General features: G+C 55.2%; 4 protein-coding genes across 4 annotated transcripts; 2 read left to right on the forward strand and 2 right to left on the reverse strand.

Moving 5' to 3' along the window:
- Positions 1 to 858: 858 nt before the first annotated feature.
- On the reverse strand, positions 859 to 4,742 carry MONBRDRAFT_11986 (uncharacterized protein; the record flags this gene model as incomplete). Its single annotated transcript, XM_001749853.1, has 2 exons — positions 859 to 1,935; positions 4,740 to 4,742. The coding sequence occupies 2 exons, from the start codon at positions 4,740 to 4,742 to the stop codon at positions 859 to 861; spliced, it is 1,080 nt and encodes a 359-aa protein (XP_001749905.1).
- MONBRDRAFT_29366 (uncharacterized protein) lies at positions 4,599 to 7,701 on the forward strand (the record flags this gene model as incomplete). Its single annotated transcript, XM_001749802.1, has 15 exons — positions 4,599 to 4,675; positions 4,767 to 4,833; positions 4,911 to 4,995; positions 5,049 to 5,096; positions 5,147 to 5,256; positions 5,361 to 5,414; positions 5,516 to 5,630; positions 5,723 to 5,815; positions 5,870 to 5,985; positions 6,132 to 6,244; positions 6,279 to 6,353; positions 6,462 to 6,816; positions 6,927 to 7,127; positions 7,304 to 7,347; positions 7,440 to 7,701. 15 exons carry the CDS (start codon positions 4,599 to 4,601, stop codon positions 7,699 to 7,701), a joined length of 1,815 nt encoding a protein of 604 aa, XP_001749854.1.
- Positions 7,702 to 7,845: 144 nt separating this feature from the next.
- Positions 7,846 to 11,235, reverse strand: MONBRDRAFT_34312 (uncharacterized protein; the record flags this gene model as incomplete). Its single annotated transcript, XM_001749854.1, has 12 exons — positions 7,846 to 8,178; positions 8,297 to 8,540; positions 8,665 to 8,763; positions 8,853 to 8,993; positions 9,126 to 9,197; positions 9,373 to 9,499; positions 9,597 to 9,645; positions 9,822 to 9,956; positions 10,072 to 10,139; positions 10,332 to 10,501; positions 10,622 to 10,798; positions 10,978 to 11,235. 12 exons carry the CDS (start codon positions 11,233 to 11,235, stop codon positions 8,024 to 8,026), a joined length of 1,695 nt encoding a protein of 564 aa, XP_001749906.1. The 3' UTR covers positions 7,846 to 8,023.
- A 1,593-nt stretch (positions 11,236 to 12,828) lies between these two features.
- Positions 12,829 to 13,338, forward strand: MONBRDRAFT_11989 (uncharacterized protein; the record flags this gene model as incomplete). Its single annotated transcript, XM_001749803.1, has 1 exon — positions 12,829 to 13,338. The coding sequence occupies one exon, from the start codon at positions 12,829 to 12,831 to the stop codon at positions 13,336 to 13,338; it is 510 nt and encodes a 169-aa protein (XP_001749855.1).
- Positions 13,339 to 18,348: the final 5,010 nt, after the last annotated feature.

Consider the following 18,348-nt stretch of genomic DNA (forward strand, 5'->3'; position numbering starts at 1 on the left):
AGGCACATTCCCACGGAGGACGGTTTGACAGTGCGTGCACACCAGGAACACAGAAGCAGGAGACACAAGGCAACCGATGTCAGACATGAACATCTGGGCCCCAGCCACGCCGTGCTGCTGGTCAAAGTTGACCACACGCTTGAATGCACGCATACGTCTCTGTTTGCGACGAAAGGGCATGCTGCTGACTGGGTCCGGCAATGCTGTGTGCGCCCTTTTGACGTGGCTGCGAAGGTATGCTGCCCGATCGTGCCTGGACATGCACCGGGGTGCAGGACAGTGAAATTTGGCGTCTTCCTGTCGTTCGACTCGGCGCTGGACACCATCAATCGTGACTGTGGTGCTCTGCTGGTGCATCTATGACCACCAGATGGCCATGAGCCCCGGATCGAGACCGTCACATCTCCAAACAGCCCACCAACTCACCTGGCGGTAATGTTCATCTTTAGTATAGGCATTGGGGAACACTGCCCCGCATTTTCGGCAAGCCACCTGCCCGGCTTGTGTATCAGACACATCCGCGTCCATTGTCGGGTTGGTGTACCTCGATCGCCTAGGAGACCCTTACTCTCGCGCGAACTGGAAAAGATGACACCGGTATTTTCAGTCTGCTCTGAGCAGCTGCAAGAGGCAGGGCAGCAAGCGGTGCGCGGCGAGAGCACCGCCAATTCATCCGCGGACCGACCTCAAATAATTTTTTTTTTTCAACGTTGTCACGAAAATGTGGATTAAATTTTATTAACATGTAAAAGAAGGATGATGAAAATAAAATTTGAAATTTACATTGAAATGTTTTAAAAATTACGAATGAAAAAAAAACACACACAATGTAAACGATCGACCGAGCGCGGTGCACGCTCAAAGGAGCGACGCTGCTGGCTCAGAGCGCAAAAGCACCAATAACTCTGGAAAGTGCTGCTTCAGCAACATGGCTAGCTTTGCGTGCTGCGCCACATGCTGGACATGTGCTTGACTTGAGAGCCTTTGTCCCAAGAGATCGCGTTTCTGTTTGAGTTGTTCAACCCGTTGCTCCAACTGACAGTGAACCGTTTCTGATAGCTCCAGCTGCAAAGCAGCGTTAATGCCCTGGATCTGGCCATCCATTTGATCCAGCTCCCTGACAACATCAAGTCCATCGCCTGCGTTCTTCGCCAGTCCGTCAACGAGCCCGATGCACGAGGTCAGAACGGACAGGGTTGTAGCTTGCCAGTCTGCCACGTCTTGCAGCTGCTGTTCCAGGGTCTTGGCGTGCTGCATCAAGGATGCAAACCCAGCCTGATGATCATCGGCGCGCTCTGCTTGGGGATGTGCCAGCTGCACCACTTCATTCAGCACAAAGAGGCGCAGCTTGTTGAGGGTCTCACAAAGCTGTTCCCAGGCATCAGGCAGATCTTGCGGCGCAGGCACCAAAGCTGTGTTTGGGTGTTGAACGCACTGTCGCAGATCGTGTAATCGGTGAGTAACGCTGACAGCCCCTCTCGTCGCCACCGCCTCCAAAGCGTCGAGCAACTTCAGCATGAGATCCATAAGTCCATCGTTGACTTCAGTGAGCACCTGTTTGCGCTGGTGTGTCGCATCGTGCAAGGCGGTAACCTCGTCCAATATCGCCCCAAGATTCATGCATGGTGGCCTGGGTGTTGCAAAGGGGGCCAAGAGCTCAGAGTCATGCATGGCCAATGTCCGTCGCAATGATGCCAACACCGCTTGCAGTTCAAGCTGGTGCGCGCGGTCTTTTAGCTTTTGCAGTACTGATGCCAGTGTATCTTTCCCTGGTGTCAACTGTGTCAAGTGGTCACGCAGGGCTTCTTGCGCTTCACGAGCCTGGTCGAGCAAACAAACGGCCTCTTCGACTTGCGTTGAAGCCCAGTCCGTAGATGCCGCATCTCGCAGCCCTTGCTCGATGCTCTTGTGAATTTCAGCGGCAACGGTTGCCAGCTGAGGGTCGAGACAAACGATTCGAGATAGCAGCGCCTCCAGGTATTGAAAGGGATGCCCGAGGTTTTTTGTGGGTAGAAGCGCCTGAAGCTGCGCTCCCACCTCAACAACAAACGGGGCCGTAGACTATACAGGCGGGGTTGCATCAAGAGTAAGCATGAGATAGTGTGATGGGGGGCTTAAAAAAAATTGATATTATTGAGAGGATGAGCGGTTTGAACAACACCTCTGGCTTGGGCGGGATACGGGGCAAGTGTGGCAACCAGTTTGCGTGCCAAAGGCGGCGAAGCGGATCGGGCGCTCGGCAGTCTGTAAAAAGGGACCTCATCACGTCACCATGATCCTCTTGTTGTGCCACATCAAGAGGCGTTTGGCCCATCTACAGGCACCACAGGTCATGACACAGAGGTGAATGACACAGTGCCGAGGGAACAATCTGCACGTTGGTCCCAAGGATGACACCAAAACGTGCAACGGCGAGCTGAATTGTGTGGGACACAACCAAGAACATGATAAAGAACGCTTGTGGGAGGTTCTAACGTTGTTTTTGACCTCGACATCAACACCATGCTTCAACAAAAGAAGAGCCACTTCCTTGCGACCAAACTGGCAGGCCTTGTGCAGTGGAGTGTCGCCGACCTGTTGGGGTACAAACATGAGAATATCGTGCTTTAAATACTCTCACTCACGCTTGCAGCATTTGCCGCCAACGCAAAGATCGAAGCAAGCAAAAAGGCGGCGAAACTGACGGTATTTGCAGCTTGGACATCAATATTTTCCCTCAGCATGGCCGTCAAAACCTTGAGAAGACCATGCTGACAGGTCAAGAAAAGGGCTGAAGACGTGCCATTCTGTAACATCATGGCATCGACCAACATCACAGCATCATTACGCCCGTTCGCGGTGGCAACGCTCCGTGCAGTAAAACGGCCCATTTTAAGCTTTGACTTTGCGTGACACAGAACCACAGAGCAAGAAGTTTCACAACCACCAAGTGCGGGCTGTTCTACACACCCAAGTTCGGAAAGCCACGGCGGTATGAACGCGTTGAGTGCCCTTCCATTTCTCTATCAGCTGGACTGCCATGCTTTGGTTCTTAGTCCAACAAGCATTGTACAGCAGTAATCCGTCCGAGCTCATGGCAGCGGCGTTTGCTGCAAAGCCGTGTGAGATGCGACCCCTTTCAATCTGCGTAACCACGGAAGAGTGTGTGAGCAAAGAGCACGACGAAATGGCAAGCGATCAAGAAACAAAGCAACCTCGTCACGCACACACCCACCAGCCTTTTTGACAAAAATCTGCTTGTAAAAGTTTCTTCTTCAAGGACGGATTGCTTCTATCAACAGGAACAGTGTGTCATGGCCTGCAAAGAATGCAGTATTGAATCCAACGGCACCCACCCAAAGCCAATATGGCGATCGTTGTCGATGGGCCGCTTCTCCCGCAGGCCCGTGCCCGATTGGCGGTGAGGCGGGGTGCCAGGGAGACAGCGGCAAAAACAAAAATGGTTTTTGTGGCCACTGATGAGTCACGGGTTGCGAGCAGACAAGCAACGGCCGATGATGACATTCACGAAAGCAGAACGCACCCTTTCAGCATTAGCACGTCAAACGCTTGAAACAAGCCGCTCCACTGATTGTTTCGGCATCTGCAAGGGTGACTCATGGGTTGAGGCCATGCCACCTTGTCGAACGGGTCACTTTGTCAAGCGTCACAGTTGGGTCTGAAAAAGTCTAGCGTCTTGGCGTAAAAACTCGGTTTGGGGCCGACTTGCGAAACCTCGTGCCCATGCAATCATGCAAATGCAAGAGCTTGCGCCAACTTTACAATCCAGCCGAGACTCTGACTGGGCTTTGATGAAGGGTTGCATGATTCTGGCTTGAGCCGGCAGCCTTTCCCGCCGTGCGTTTCAAACAAGCATCATGAATTGGTTTTATTCAGACCGACAGATCTTCCTCCCCCTCTCCCAAAGCATGCTTGGCCCTCTAGACAACTGTCTTGTTTATCCTCCTGTCACCGTGATGGCAAATCAGTCCCAAACCCGAGCGACCATCGATGCCTCGGACTCAATTCAGGCCTCAAGCTGAACTGTGAATGTCGTCAATTCAGGTCTCAAGCTTAACTGTGAATGTCGTTAAAAGTTTAATAGTTACGACGGTCGGATTTAAAACTTTAAACGGTCATATGTAAACTTTACATGCGAAAAGAGTTGAAAGTTTCACTACTTTCGCGCTCTATGGTTCAATGTGACATAGATCACACTTTCGCATTCATTGCCATTTTTGAGTTTGTTTTTTTTTTTTTTTTTCGAATTCTCAGTGGCGCGCAGGTTCGCTGGGCTGCGTCGGTGCGCCGGGTCCTGGGTCAAGCAGTGACAGGCCCCCCGCGGTAAGCTGGAGCAGCACTCTTATCACGGTTCATTTGTATTGCGGTCCTCAGCCCCATCTCATCCGGCCCGCTCGGCCTCTCTTTGTTGCGCTTGTTTCAGAGGGTCATTCATCAAGCTGGTGAGCTCGGCCAACTTGTCGGCAAGATGAGCGACGTCATCAACAACAGCCGTCCTTCGGACAAGGTGAACCGCCTTGTTCACTTGCCCCTATTCTCGGTGACCGGGAAGTCGTCGATGTCTGTCATTCACCTCGTGTCTGCACGGAAAAAAGGACATGGAGGATACAAAAGCCTTGGAGGCAGCTCTTGAGCCCGAAGGCGTGATCGATACCGATGAGAACATGCAGCAACGGTACCGTAGCCAGCGCACTCGCAACCAACCTCAACGGAGGGCCCTCACTTGCTATCCATCTTACCATACTGCCTCTTTTGCTTTGGTACAGATGCCTGGTCTTGAGCAAGCTCAACGAACTTGTGCAGGCCTGGGTCAAGAAAGCTAGCAAGGAAGAGGTCAATCATGTTTCTCGAACGCCAATACGACTGGCACTCGCACTCACCGTATCCCACCCTATGCCACCCTATCCCAGTACAATTTTGAAGAGGAGGCCGCCAATCAAGTGGATGCCCGCCTGTTCACCTTTGGCTCATACCGCCTTGGCGTACAAAGCCGCTGTGCGTTTCATTGGATTGCTTCTTCAAATGCCGCTTTTATTCCCCCTCCTCAGATGACATGTCTAGCATCCAATTGTTCCAAATGCAATTCTCACGCGATGGTTTGATGCCACGTCATGGCCCGCGGGCACTGTGGTTGTTGGTCTTGCAGCGGGTGATATTGATACGCTGTTGTGCTTTCCACATCATATTAAGCGCGAGAGTTTTTTTGGCACGTTTTATCAGCTGCTCAAGGAGACGCCAGGCGTCACTGATTTACATGTACGTATAAATCTTGCCCTTTCTTGCCCTTGCTCTATTCAAAGATATGCTTTTGGCGCTGGCAGCATTAAATGCCGATGCACATGCTTGCCGCTTGTTTATAGGCGGCCGAAGGCGCTTTTGTACCTGTGATCAAACTGGCCATGGATGGCGTCGAGGTCTGGCCGTTGATAGTGACACTTGGCTTCTCAGCTGTTCGGTCTCATATTGTTGTATTGGCACTACCAAACTTACTCGAATCATCGCCCATCATCATCAGCTTGATCTTTTGTTTGCGTCTCTGCCCGTGGATCGTCTCGAGCCCACCTTGTCCTTGCAAGACGTGGATCTGCTCAAAAAGATCCACGAAGACGAGATTATGCGAAGCATCAACGGTAGGGATGCATGACGCCCATGCATCCTTCAAAGGCCAGGGCCCCTGAATTCACTCCACAACACCCATTTCCGCCCCTCGACTTCTTCTCAGGCTGCCGAGTGGCAGATGCGGTGTTGGAGGTGATGCCAAGCAATCTTCAAACCTTTCGCACTGCCCTGCGTGCCGTCAAGTTATGGGCAAAACGTGAGTCTCCTTGGAACCGGCTGTCTTTTGCAAGCTGTTCCCCATTTCATACAGACAATCTCACTCGATCGAACCAAACCGTTCGCACCTCAGGCCGTGGTGTTTACTCCAACGTCCACGGCTACTTTGGTGGTATTCATTTGGTTATTCTCGTGACGCGCATCTGCCAGGTCTGTCGTCCCCACGCTTCTATATCCAGACATTTGTTTCCTTGTTGGCTGCTTTGGTGTTTTCTACGAACCTGCAAGCAACACGTGCGTGGTTGCGTTCGTTCTCAGAATACTGCTGATATGCTCTGCCCACACCTCGTGCACAGCTTTATCCCAACGCTGCCGCCTCGACAATCCTGTGCAAATTTTTCCGCGTGTACTCTGATTGGTATGGCTCAAACTGGATCAAACACGCGCGTGAGATTTGGCTCGCTCATGGGTAGGCAACCTCAACCTCACTTGATTTTGTGCAGGGAATGGATGAACTCGCCCATCAAAATCAAGGATGTGGATGACCTTCACCTGGGCAAACGGCAATGGGACCCTCGGTATGGGCGTCGCTTGCCCATCAACATGAAGCTGCCGGCCTTTGTGAGTCGGCCTTTTTTGGTGGAGCTGGGTACTCACGTTGCTTGCCACGATTTTTCACATTTTAGGAGCAATCCGCGGGATCGATATGACTTGATGCCCATCATCACACCCGTCTACCCGCAACAGAATGCCGCCTTCAACGTGAACGAGTCGACACTACACCGCATTGTGACAGAGTTTTCTCGGGGCCATCGTGTGTGTCAAGACATCATGCGGGCCTCGAGCAATGTCCCATGGTCAGCCGTGTGGGAACCCATTCGCTTCTTCGACGAGTATCAGTATTTTGTCCGTGTGGTAGCCTCTGCTGCCACTGAGAGCGACCGCACGGAGTTTGAGGGCCTGGTCGAGTCCACAGTTCGCCATCTTGTTCTCAACCTACAGTACACGGATAACGTCGCCTACGCCATGGCTTACCCCAAGGTCCGTCGTCCCTCGGACCTCGCGTTCACGAGCGAGATGTGCGCGCGTGCGTCGACCTGATTGTGCCTGGCCTCTGATCTGTGCGCATGCGCTTGCATCCTTGAGAACAGGCTTATCATGAAGACCCTGTTGCCGACAAGGACGGCACGGAGGCGACAACCGGCCCGTGGCGCACGGCGTGGTACCTGGCGCTTGAGTTTGGTATCAAACAAGAGGGGCGCATCGAGCCTGCGCCTAGCAAGCTAGATCTGCAAGGACCGCTAGTGGCCTTTTACGGCCGCCTTCGGGATCGCACCGTGACCATGTCTAGGGTAGGGCTACCCCTCGCACCCGTTTTCGCTCGGGGTGGCATTGCCGTTTTTGTTTTTTTGTTTTTTGTTTTTTTGCCCCCCAACCCCCACCCCCCCCCCCCACCCCAAAAAAAAAAATGCTGGCTCACCTCATGGCGTGATCCCAACAATATCGCATCTGGCTGGAATCACAACAGTACGATGAGACGACAATGAACGTCGATGTACAAGCCATGAAACAGTATGTTCTTTTCGGATCATGGGCCCATTGTCTGCGCCTTGGAACTGCCTTCACTCTTGTGCTTACTTGTCGCCTGTTTTTGGTGGATACAGGAGCAAGTTGCCGGGCTATCTCTATCCGGGTGGTGTCAACCCGCATCGCAAGGTTCGCCTGAGAAAACGCACGCCATTCGGGTGCCCTCGCTTCCTGTTTGACTCTAGTACCCATGCGCCACCCGCTCATCGCCTACATTTCTGTGACCGGCATGTGTACGGGGGCGTTGCTGTCTGGAACATGCAGAAGCGCTCGAAGAAGAATCAGAGTGGCGAAGACGATGCCACAGCTGCGGCCAAGCGTGCGGCACTAGCGCAATAGGCCAGTCATTTTGTTTACCAGGTAACACTCGAAGGGCCAGGACCTGTGCTCGCCCTCGATTTTGCCTTGTGTATGCGGGTTTTGACAGCAGGCATAAATAAACCAGTCTTCACTCTCGTTGCTCATCCCATTGAGAAGAGATCACAAATTTCGAAATTGATTTGACAATGTGATTTGATTGAGCATCTGCCCCTTCACCTCAAACGCAAAGAAAAACTGCCTGCAAAACAGCGTCTCTGAACTGGGGGGCGACCTCTCGAGCGGCAGACTCGGAGTGCCAAGCAGGCAGAATGGACAGCCGCGAGCTAACATCCATACCATCCTACTTTTCAATCTTGGACATGGCAGCGGGATCCTCGATGAAGCTAATCTCCTCGAGGGTACAAAAGGCGATGCTTGAATTGGCATCGATGAGCTGCTGCATGTCGCTCTTGACCTGGTCAAGCGTGGCGTCATTCTCGCCCCACAACTGCAAGACTGTTGTTGTTTTTCAGATTTACCACATGTGAGTGCACCAAACCAACGGGGTTCATGTAGCGCGAGGGACACAGCGAATGAACGAAGATGCCAGAGGGCAAGCGGGGGCAGATCTTACCAGCCGTACTGTATTGCTCATCGGCTGGAGGGACGTGCAGGCGCTTGACCTCGAAATCGCACGGGCTGTCCACCACGAGATCCAACAAACGGTTGAGAACGGCCTTGTCAAACAAATGGCCTGACACCGAGATGAGCTTGGTGGGACGCGCATCCTGCGAGACTTCAGCAATAGTAGCCAAGATGTCCAGGGCCACCTTGTTCTCGTACTCGAGCAGCGCGTGGGCCGCCGATTCCATTGCCGTCTGGAGAAGCATGTCAGGACAACATGAGTGATATGGCGTTTTGGACCAGCAAACCCCATGACCAATCACGATTTGGCACTCGATGCGGTGTGGCGAGGACAAAGGTTACGACGGGGGCGCAGACCTTGAGCTCGGGCGTGGGTTGAAGCGCTGCCATCTTGACAAAGTCCGAGCTGCTGTTGGAGGCCGCGACGCGACCAATGCCAATCAACAGTTGATCCAGCTATGACCACAAGAGCCACCATATGGGAAAGAAAGGTCAGAGCGTGTATCTTGGACAAGAAAAGAAAGCGCGGAGAAGGTTTGACTGACCTGGCTTGGCTTGATGCCCTTGTCAGCAGCATAGTGCTTGACCATCTTGGTGGCGGCCTTGATCTGATCATCAGGGATGGTGAGATTGAGGTCCATGGACCGGGCCTTGAGCGCGTTCCAGCCTGTCAAGTGGTGGGCAATCTGGTAGGTTGTCGCGTCAGGGAGGGATGAATGGTGAGAGAATGATATCCGACAATGCTGAGCCGATGACGGTTCGGGATCAGCATTTTTTTGTGGTGGCGAGTAAACGAAGAAGGCAGGATCTTGACGCACCTCAATATTGCGACCCACGCCAAAGTCATCGGGGTTGATCACCTCGTAGGCACCTGGGTCAGACATGACAGCCTGGAGGAACGAGGCCCAAGGGCATTGTGAGAGGGCTTCGGATGCTTTGACGAATACAAAAAAAAAGCCTAGGCGCGTGGTGTCTCGCGCGGAGCTGGCGAAACGGATAAGGGCGGTGGGCAAGTGGGGCTGGAGTGATGACAAAGACACGGCAGTTGCTTGAGTGTTGCCCGACCTTGGAGTGAACACCGGCCTTGTGGGTAAAGGCTGAAGAGCCAGTGATGTAATTGTTGAAGGGGATCTGGACCTTGGCAGCAGCCGCAACGTATTTTTCCAGGTGGCGCAGCAGCTTCAAATCGTATCTAAAGCACAAAAGAGTGCGCGCGGGCAAGCATGAGACAGGGCAAGGCAGAACCCGATCGGACAAGGCGCCCCGTGCAGGCCGAAAGACGTGCTTACTTGTTCTTGACGCTCTCGCGGTCTAGCGTGTACATGCGGGCCAAAAAGCCTACAAGGTTGCAAATGAAAAGAAAAAAAGAAAAAGGAAACAAATAAAGGAAAATAATGAAGAGTCCTTCAGGGGGCAGGCGAGGCAAGGTGGAACAAGGCAAAGCAAAAGCGAGGACGAGACAGCAGTGGTGTAGCGGCATGTGGGCGGGGCGAGGGATCAGGCGGCAAGCATACCACCGAGGGGAGTGATGCCGTTGCGTTCACCGACGCCGAGGACGCAAGTGTTGATGTGAGTCGCTCCGGCTTGCAGGGCCACGAGGGCATTGGCGATACAGCAGCCCGTGTCGTTGTGCGTGTGAAATTCAATGCCTACACAACCACAATCGCATTGGTGACAATGAGTGATGAAGGTGGGCAACTCCATGTGGAATGCAGTTTGGGTGACTGCTTTATTGGGGGGGAGCTGCGGACCCCTGTGGCTTACCTGTCTCGGGCTTGATGATGGAGCGGACGGCAGCGACGGTCTCTGCAACTTGAAAAGGCGTTGCGATGCTGTTTCGGAAGGGCGGAGAGGCGAAAAAAAAAAAGAACCAAAGGCGTGATCAGGTCAGTGCTACTGTACGACTGTCCAAGGTTGGCCGTGGCTGACGGCGAGTGGGCTAGGTCATGCAGGCCAAGGGAGGTGTGTTGCAGCTGTTCCCAGGTGCGGGGATGTGCAGGGGGCGGGTGGGCGTGAGGACATACCCGACGGTATCGGCCAGGCCAACGCGGTTGACGCCGAGTTCGTCGATAGCAGCATAAATGTCCAAGAGCTCGGTGCGATCGCTACGAAAGGTATCTTCACAGCTGAAGCGGACCTCCATGCCGTTGTCCTTGACAAACTCAATCACCTCACGGGCGGAATCGATCACAGCCTGGGATAGATGCAGGCACATCAGTGGGAGGCGAGCCAGGGGAGGGCGGGTGCGCAGGCGGGTGTTGCTAGCGGGAAGGAAAAGGCGGCACGGGCTATTCGTCTATGGGGATTGACAAACCTGAACGCTTTTGCCATGGGAGTGACGGCGCAGGGCTTCACTCGTGGCCATGTACATGGAGACGCCATCGATGCCCGTTTCGACACAGGCACGGACATCGTCCATGTGACAACGGGTGTGGGCGACGATTTTGGCTTTGAGGCCCAAGTTGGCAATGGCGCGACAGTCTTCGCGAGCCTGCAAGGAGCACAAGCAGGTTGATTGGGATCGGAGGGGGTGGAGGAGGAATGGACCCGAGGGGGGGTGAGATGGGGTGAGGTCAAGGTTTGGCAAGACAACGAGAAGAATGAAGAGGGGACCGCAGAACAGGCACATGGGCTGAAATCAATCCATGACAGATGACAGCAGGCGCCGACCTGGTGGCTGGCAAAAGGGTTGACGAGCTCAATGTAGTCAACACCAAAGGTGTCCAGGAGCTTGGCAATGTACACGCGGTCGTGGCTGGTAAAGTCGGTGGACGAGAACTGCTCACCCTCACGCAGGGTGGTGTCGATGATTTCAAAGTAGGGCACGGCGGGAAATCCCGTGTCGGCAAACCGGAACGCATTGGCTGCGGCCGCTGACGTGTGGAGTCTTTGGCGCAGGCCGCCGGCCATACGCAGAGCCGCCTGCATGGCGCTGTTGCCTGTCTCTTCTTCACAACCGAGCACGATTCTTTGCAGCAGCCGTGACCCTTTGTACCCTCTACGCTGAGGCGCTGATCTCACACTCGAAAGCGGGTCGTGTAACGGTGTCTGCCGCAGCTCGACAGCTTTGTCGTCGTCAGTCCAATCCTACAGAGCGAGCGTGGCGCCCGGGCAAGAAGCAGACACAGGTGTCATCCGTTAGGGTGCACAGGCGTCAGGCAAAGACAGACACACTGACGGCCACACACACACATATACAGAGAGAGGGATAGAGGGGCCAAGGAGTGAGTGGCGAGACCAAGACAGACAGCCAAGACTCTGCAAAAAATCAGACACCCCCGCACACACACACACACACACACACACACACACACACACGAGAGAGAGTGTGTGTGTGCGCAGGCAGAGAGAGGGGGAGAGAGAGAGGAGCGACCCACCCCCCAAAAAAACTTACAATCAGAAAGACATCCAGTCAACACACACACACACACTCACAACGTGGGAAAAGTTGCGAAAGACATCAACAACAAAAGGAACTGGAGGGTAAAGCGAAACAACACACACACACACACACACACACACAGAGGCGGGGGGGCCAGAAAGAAGCGAGGCGGTGAATGAATGAATGAATGTTGCGCTGATGGGCAGGGAGAGGGGAAGGGGTAGTCATGGTGGCCAGTGTCAGGCGAGGACGGGGCCTTTTGCTGTGCTCGGCCACAGCGCTGCCGTTTGTGCGCATAAACAGAGTGTGTGTGTGTTATTGAAACATGGAAGGCTCATCCACTCCATTAGCCCCCTTAAACGGATACGCTGGAAGCTTGCGAGCCGGCCAAGAAACCAGCTGTACCTGTTGCTGAATAGTCCTTTGACTGGCTGCTGGCAGTGGCTGTTGTCGCTGTCGGTCGGTGCAATGCCTGTCGCGCGCCCCGCTGCCGTTTCACGCAAATGAAATGAGAAAAAAAAAGTCTCACACACAGATGGCCGGCAGAGATGACGATACAAATTCAGAGATGGGAAAGCGCTCTCACGCGGATCTAACGATGATTCATTGCAGAATAAGAGAAAACGACATGGGCGTGGCTCCATCGAGAGATACAGGCAAGATGAGTACTAAAAGATCGCACCTAGGCTTTCAGAGACACGGCCTGACTTGAAGACAAAGCATCACCAATATCCAAGGCAAAAGCAGAGGTTGGGTCAACGCGTCAACCCCCATCCATTGCGCAAACCACCAACACGCGGTTTGTTTGTGTTTTACGCTGCACACGAGCACGGGTTATACACATACAGCTTCATAAGCTTGCCCCGGGCTTGACATAACCACACCCGAAACGTACGCACGGGTTGCGCTTGAGCCAATCCCAGAGCACAAGATGCGGTTCATCGAAATACTTTTATATTTGCCACCCAAACCAACCAGTGCCCTTGAAACGAATAGGTATAATACTTTTCCCCCAGATCACTTGAAAATGTGTTATGATCGGATGAAGTATAATACATTTTGACGAGTTGGAAGGAAGTAAAATACTTTGATCTGATGATGCCGACCGTTACAAAGCGAGAGATTTGAAAAAACTGTTGATGGCCGGCCGACGACGGCAAACGGAGGCAGCGCTTGTGGAGCGGGCCGTGGCGCGCTGGCAATGGCGCGTGGCCGTGGCGCGGGCGCGCCGGGAGTACGCACAGATATCTTTGGCCCTGGACGGGCTTGAACAAGCTGCTACGTCGCCAACACCCCGCGTCGCAACCCCACCGTCAGCAGAAGCTGCTCCCTCTGACGCGGCGTCCATCTCGCCGCCACCGACCATGAGCGGGCTTGACGTTGCATCTCATCAGCCGAATGAGCATGAGGACACGGCCGACCTGTCTCTGCTTTCTTTGTCCACTTCTTCTTCCGCTGCCTCTTCCTTGAGCAACACGCACACCACCGCTGCCTTGTACAAACCAACGAGCGCCACAACCGTGGACATGCCCTGGGCCCGCGCCGACCTTGAGCGCCTCCAGCAGGATCTCATCCTCGACCTACGCCAGCTCGCCTCGCGCATTCACAACCGTCGTGCCCTCCTCCAGACTACCCCTTTCCCTGCCTAGACGTCTCTTTCTCGCAGGCTGGCCACCGGCGTGCTCCGATCGTGGCCATTCTGCCTCTCGCGTCGACACCCGGCACACCCTGCACACCCTGCTGTCTCTGCAGCCACGATATGCTCTTCACCCACCTGTCCTGTCCTGACGCTGCGCGTCTCTCTTTTGTATCAATTTCGAGTCAACCTTCATGATAATCCTCCTCTGTCTCTTCCGCGCCACATTCAACCTTGACCGTTGTTCAGGGAGGCTTCAAGAGTGCAATTGGCTTAGCCTTTGGCTCTAATTCTCAGCAATGGAGAAATCACAACGCAAACTCTACAAACGAGACCGCGCTGGAATTTAGATACAATGTTGGTTGTCAGTTTGACTTCAAAACACAACGACACCAAAATCAAGGTGGACAACACAAGTCAGTGCAGGAAGGGCACCAGACCTCACATGGGCCTGCCTCCAACCCACACGAGAATGACAAATAAGCCTGAAACGAGCGCAGCAGAGCCAAAGAGCAAGATTAAACCGCGGCTGTCAGGCTGCTTTCTGAATAACACAAAGCTGACGCATGGACACAGGATACATGTGGACATTTCTATAAACTCGGAAAGGGTCGCAAGACCGGGGCGTGGCCCGGGCCGATGCAATCGGAGCATGCTCATGAGTACGCTCCTTAGGCTATCGAGACCCGCTCGTACTGCATCGACTGGCGATAGCTGCCCAGGGGTGCCTCAGATCCATAAATACCAACGGCTAGCTCATCATCGATAATCTCCTGCTGATGTGCTGCCTCATCCACCTCGTAGCTGCCGCGCTCCGAGGTGTACTTGCGGTAAAAGAAGGCGCTGCCCACCAAAGCAACGACCACAACCGCACCCACCACGCCAGCAATCACGCCAGCGTTGTTGTTGCCCGAGCCCGAGCCCGCAGACTGAATCTCCTCACCACCTTCCGGTGTCGCGGTCGGACCTGCGTTGTCAATGGGATCGCTGGTGGCCAACGGCTTGGCAAGCACCAAAGTTTCGCTGCCAACCACAATCGGAATGGCCGAGTTTGACGCCACCGTCTCGTCAACCGATGCAATCTTCTCCGCACCGCCCTGCAGGGTCACCACCACGCTACCGCGCGAAAAGACAATGACAATGCCAGTCAGATCAACGCCACGCTGTGCAAAGCCAGCCCTGATGCTGGCACGCAGCTCATCAGGAGTGACTCGAGAGAACAGTTCATCAAAATCTGTCTGAATGACGAAGGATGTCGAGCGCTGCGTCGTGCTGGTGCTGGTCGTGCTCGAGGACGTGGTCGTGCTGCGTGAGGAAGAGGTTGTGGTCGTGGTCGTTGAGCTGCTTGTTGACGTGGTGGTCGGGGCGCTCGAAGAAGATGCTGTTGTTGTCGTGCTAGCAGACGATGACGAGGGTGTTGTCAGGACACCAGAGCCACTCTCTTCCGGCTCGGCCGTGGTAATAATGGTCGAGGCCACGGTGCTCTCCTCAACACCCGAGTAGGGCTCTTCGGTCGTGGGCTCTTCCGTGGGCTCCTCCGTGGGCTCCTCCGTGAGTTCCTCATCACCCGACTCCGGCTCCTCGGTGGGCTCCTCGGTGGGCTCCTCGGTCAATTCTTCATCGCCAGACTCTGGCTCCTCGGTAGGTGCCTCAGTAGGCTCCTCTGTGGGCTCCTCTGTGAGTTCCTCATCACCCGACTCCGGCTCCTCGGTGGGCTCCTCGGTGGGCTCCTCGGTCAATTCTTCATCGCCAGACTCTGGCTCCTCGGTGGGTGCCTCAGTAGGCTCCTCCGTGGGCTCCTCCGTCAGCTCCTCGTCGCCCGACTCCGGCTCCTCGGTAGCAGCTTCGGTAGGCTCCTCGGTGAGCTCCTCGTCACCCGACTCGGGTTCGTCGGTGAGCTCCTCCGTGGGCTCCTCCGTCAGCTCCTCGTCGCCCGACTCCGGCTCCTCGGTAGCAGCTTCGGTAGGCTCCTCGGTGAGCTCCTCGTCACCCGACTCGGGTTCGTCGGTGAGCTCCTCCGTGGGCTCCTCCGTCAGCTCCTCGTCGCCCGATTCGGGTTCTTCCGTAGCAGCTTCCGTGGGCTCCTCCGTCAGCTCCTCGTCGCCCGATTCGGGCTCTTCCGTGAGCTCCTCGGTGGTCGCGGGAGCCTGAGTCGTCGATGTAAAGGGCACGTCATCGCCCGAACCTGAGGCGTCCTCGCCTGTTGTGGTAGGCACAACCGTGGATGCAATGCCCGACCCAGCCTCGTCCGTTGTGCTTTCCCACTGCTCAGTGCTAATGTCGACCGTGGTCGGCAGGGTAGTGGTAGGAGCCATGGTGCTTGGCTCGCCTTTGGTAGTCGTCAAAGTATCGTCACCAGAGCCAGGATCATTTGTGAGCACGTCGGTGCCGGTGGTCGACAAAGGTGCTGCAGTCGTCCAGGTGGAATCACCAGAACTCTGCTCATCCTCAGTTGTCGGCTGCTCCTCGGTTGTCGTCGGAAGCGCGGTCGTGAGCGTCCCTTCTCCCGAGCCAGCGGGCTCTCGAGTCGTGGCTAGATCCTCGGTCACGGTTGACACGCCAGGGGCTGTTGTCGTCATGGCCTCTGATCCAGAGCCCTCTTCGGTCGTGCTTGTCGGGGCCATAGTCAGAGTGACCTCACCCGAGCCAGCATCATCGGTAGTCACCGCCGGGGTGGCTGTGGTTGTGAGCGGGCCAGAGCTCGTCTGTGCGGCAGTAGATGTTGTAACAGGGATTGTGGCTGTGGTGGTCACGGTAGTAGTCGTGGTTGTTGACGGTGGTAGCGTGGAGATGTGTGGTGTGGTGGTCGTGGTTGTGGTCGTGGTGGTCGTGGTTGTGGTCATCGTCGTCGTCGTCGGCGTGGTTGTCGTGGTCGGTGTTGTTGTCGTTGTTGTCGTTGTTGTCGTCGTGGTCGTGGGCAAAGGACGAACCAAGCGCGCATCATCGGCTGCCACAACGACAGCATCCCTATCAAGACGAGACACAGGAGATGGATGAGTGTCACGAGTCGACTTGAGCCAATCCAAATCAGTGAAAAGGGGCGAGAGCCGCCTCCCCGAAAAAAAAAACCCCGGTTTTCAACCAAAAACAAAAGCAGGGCTACTCACACAAAGCGGGCATCCTTGGCTTGAAGGGCTGCTGCCAACAAAAGATTGCGGTTGTTGAGACGAACACTTTGCAACAGTCCAACAAAAGGCTCTGTGTTCAGGGCATAGTAGGGATTATCGTTGCCAATGTGGATGGCATCCCCAGCTTGCAGATCGAGCGTGGTAAAGGCAGGATCGGTGGCAAACTCAAAGCGGGTGTTGTCCACCTCGAGAATGTGCTGGTTAGCGAGACGAATGTAGGTGAGCTCATGCCACTGGTCATCGTTGACGAGGACATCAGTGGGGATGGTGGTGACACCGGCGCCGAGGTTGACACGGAAGCGGAGCGCGCCGTTCAAAATGTCCACACGCAGCAGGTCCAGGTGAAGATCGCGCGCCTCAACGACCGAGAACACAACGCCATGGTTGCTGGCCGTGCGAAGCGCCAAGCTCAGCTCCGTGGTCGCCGCGCTCAAGGGGACGGGCAAGTCGGCCGTGACGCGCACGGTCGAGAGGCCAACAAAGTTGACTCCCGGGGCAGCTGCAGGGAGGAAGGGCGAGCAGATACCAAAGTCCATGAGAGGCGAAGCGTGTGCATCATGTCTGATGCCTTTCTGTGTTTCTGTATTGTGAGAATGGGGTACGACAGAGGTGATACATGAGAAGATTGGCCACAAACCTCGAGAGCAAAAGGTCCCCGTGTACTCGGGCCGGCAGGTGCAGAGAGTGCCCATCCAAGTATCGTCACAGGCGATGGCGCGCTGGCCCATGTCAGCCGGCAGGGCGGGTAGTTGGCAGGTGGTGGTGTCGAGGCCGTAACTTTCGGTGACTTCGTTCAGGAGCAGGTCGTGGCCATCGACGGCAAGGGCGTCAAGGCAGCCAATGAAACCGTGTGTGGAAGTGACCATGGCAAGGCCCGTATCAAGTACCGGAAAACCACCAATTAGTAGCCCCGAGCTGAGATCGAGGTGGCGGTTGCCGGTGGGCATGGCCACAAGCTCGGTGGCACCGTTCCAGTTGGCTTCAAAGAGCACGCGGCCATCGGGAAGGTAGATGGTGCGAACGATCAGGGAGCGACTTGAGCCGTCCAGGTCAGCAGGGCTGAGCGCAAAGGCGGCCTGGCCCTCACCGGAACCCACTTCGAGGCGCACGAGCAAGTGACCGTCGACAAGCTCAGCGGAGATGAAATCCTTGTACTCATGGTGGTGGGCCACAAAGACGAGGCCCTGATCGTGTGCCAGGCGAAGGTTCACCTCGATTGTGGTGCCATTGCGCGCTGGACTGAGGGGGCTTTGCATGAAGCTCTCACCAGAAAAGCGGGAGAGAAATGCTGAGGCCGAGCTAGCCAGGGCCAAGACCGCCAGCACAGGCCAGAGACGGCCGGCCATTGTCAGGATGGTCGGTTGGTCGTGTAGGTGCGTTGATCTGCGTTGAGGCAATCCAAGTCAGCCGCAAAGGTCTGCTTGGGCGTACGCGCTCGGGCCAAAGAACTATGGAAGCTAGCCAAGACGCGTCAAATACGGCAGTCAAGAGACCAGGCGTCCACTGTCAAGGAAATGTGGGCAGGGCGCAAAAGGGCAGTGTGACCACTCGGGGGGATCACGTCGAGGTGCTGACGAACAAGTGGATCACGGAACAAGAGTAGCCGGCTTTGAGATGGCAGCGCTCAGGGCTCAACGTTGCGAGTAAAGTACTCGGTTCGTTCTTGCTTGAGCGCCCACAACAAGAAGTGCGGCGCGATGGTGGATGGCGGATGGCGATGCGAAAGCACGCGAGCGAATGCCAGGCGCAGTGCGCGTTGCTCGGTCAGCTCGCTGGAGAAATTTGCGCTGATGAGCGCCAGAATCAAAAATCAAGGAAGCACGCCGCAAAGCGGAAGAGCAGGGGGGGGGGGGGGGGGGGGGGGGGGGGGGCCACTTTTTTTTAAAAAAAAAAAA

The sequence above is a fragment of the Monosiga brevicollis genome, genomic scaffold (assembly GCF_000002865.3).
Source record: "Monosiga brevicollis MX1 MONBRscaffold_34 genomic scaffold, whole genome shotgun sequence".
Lineage (NCBI taxonomy): Eukaryota > Choanoflagellata > Craspedida > Salpingoecidae > Monosiga > Monosiga brevicollis.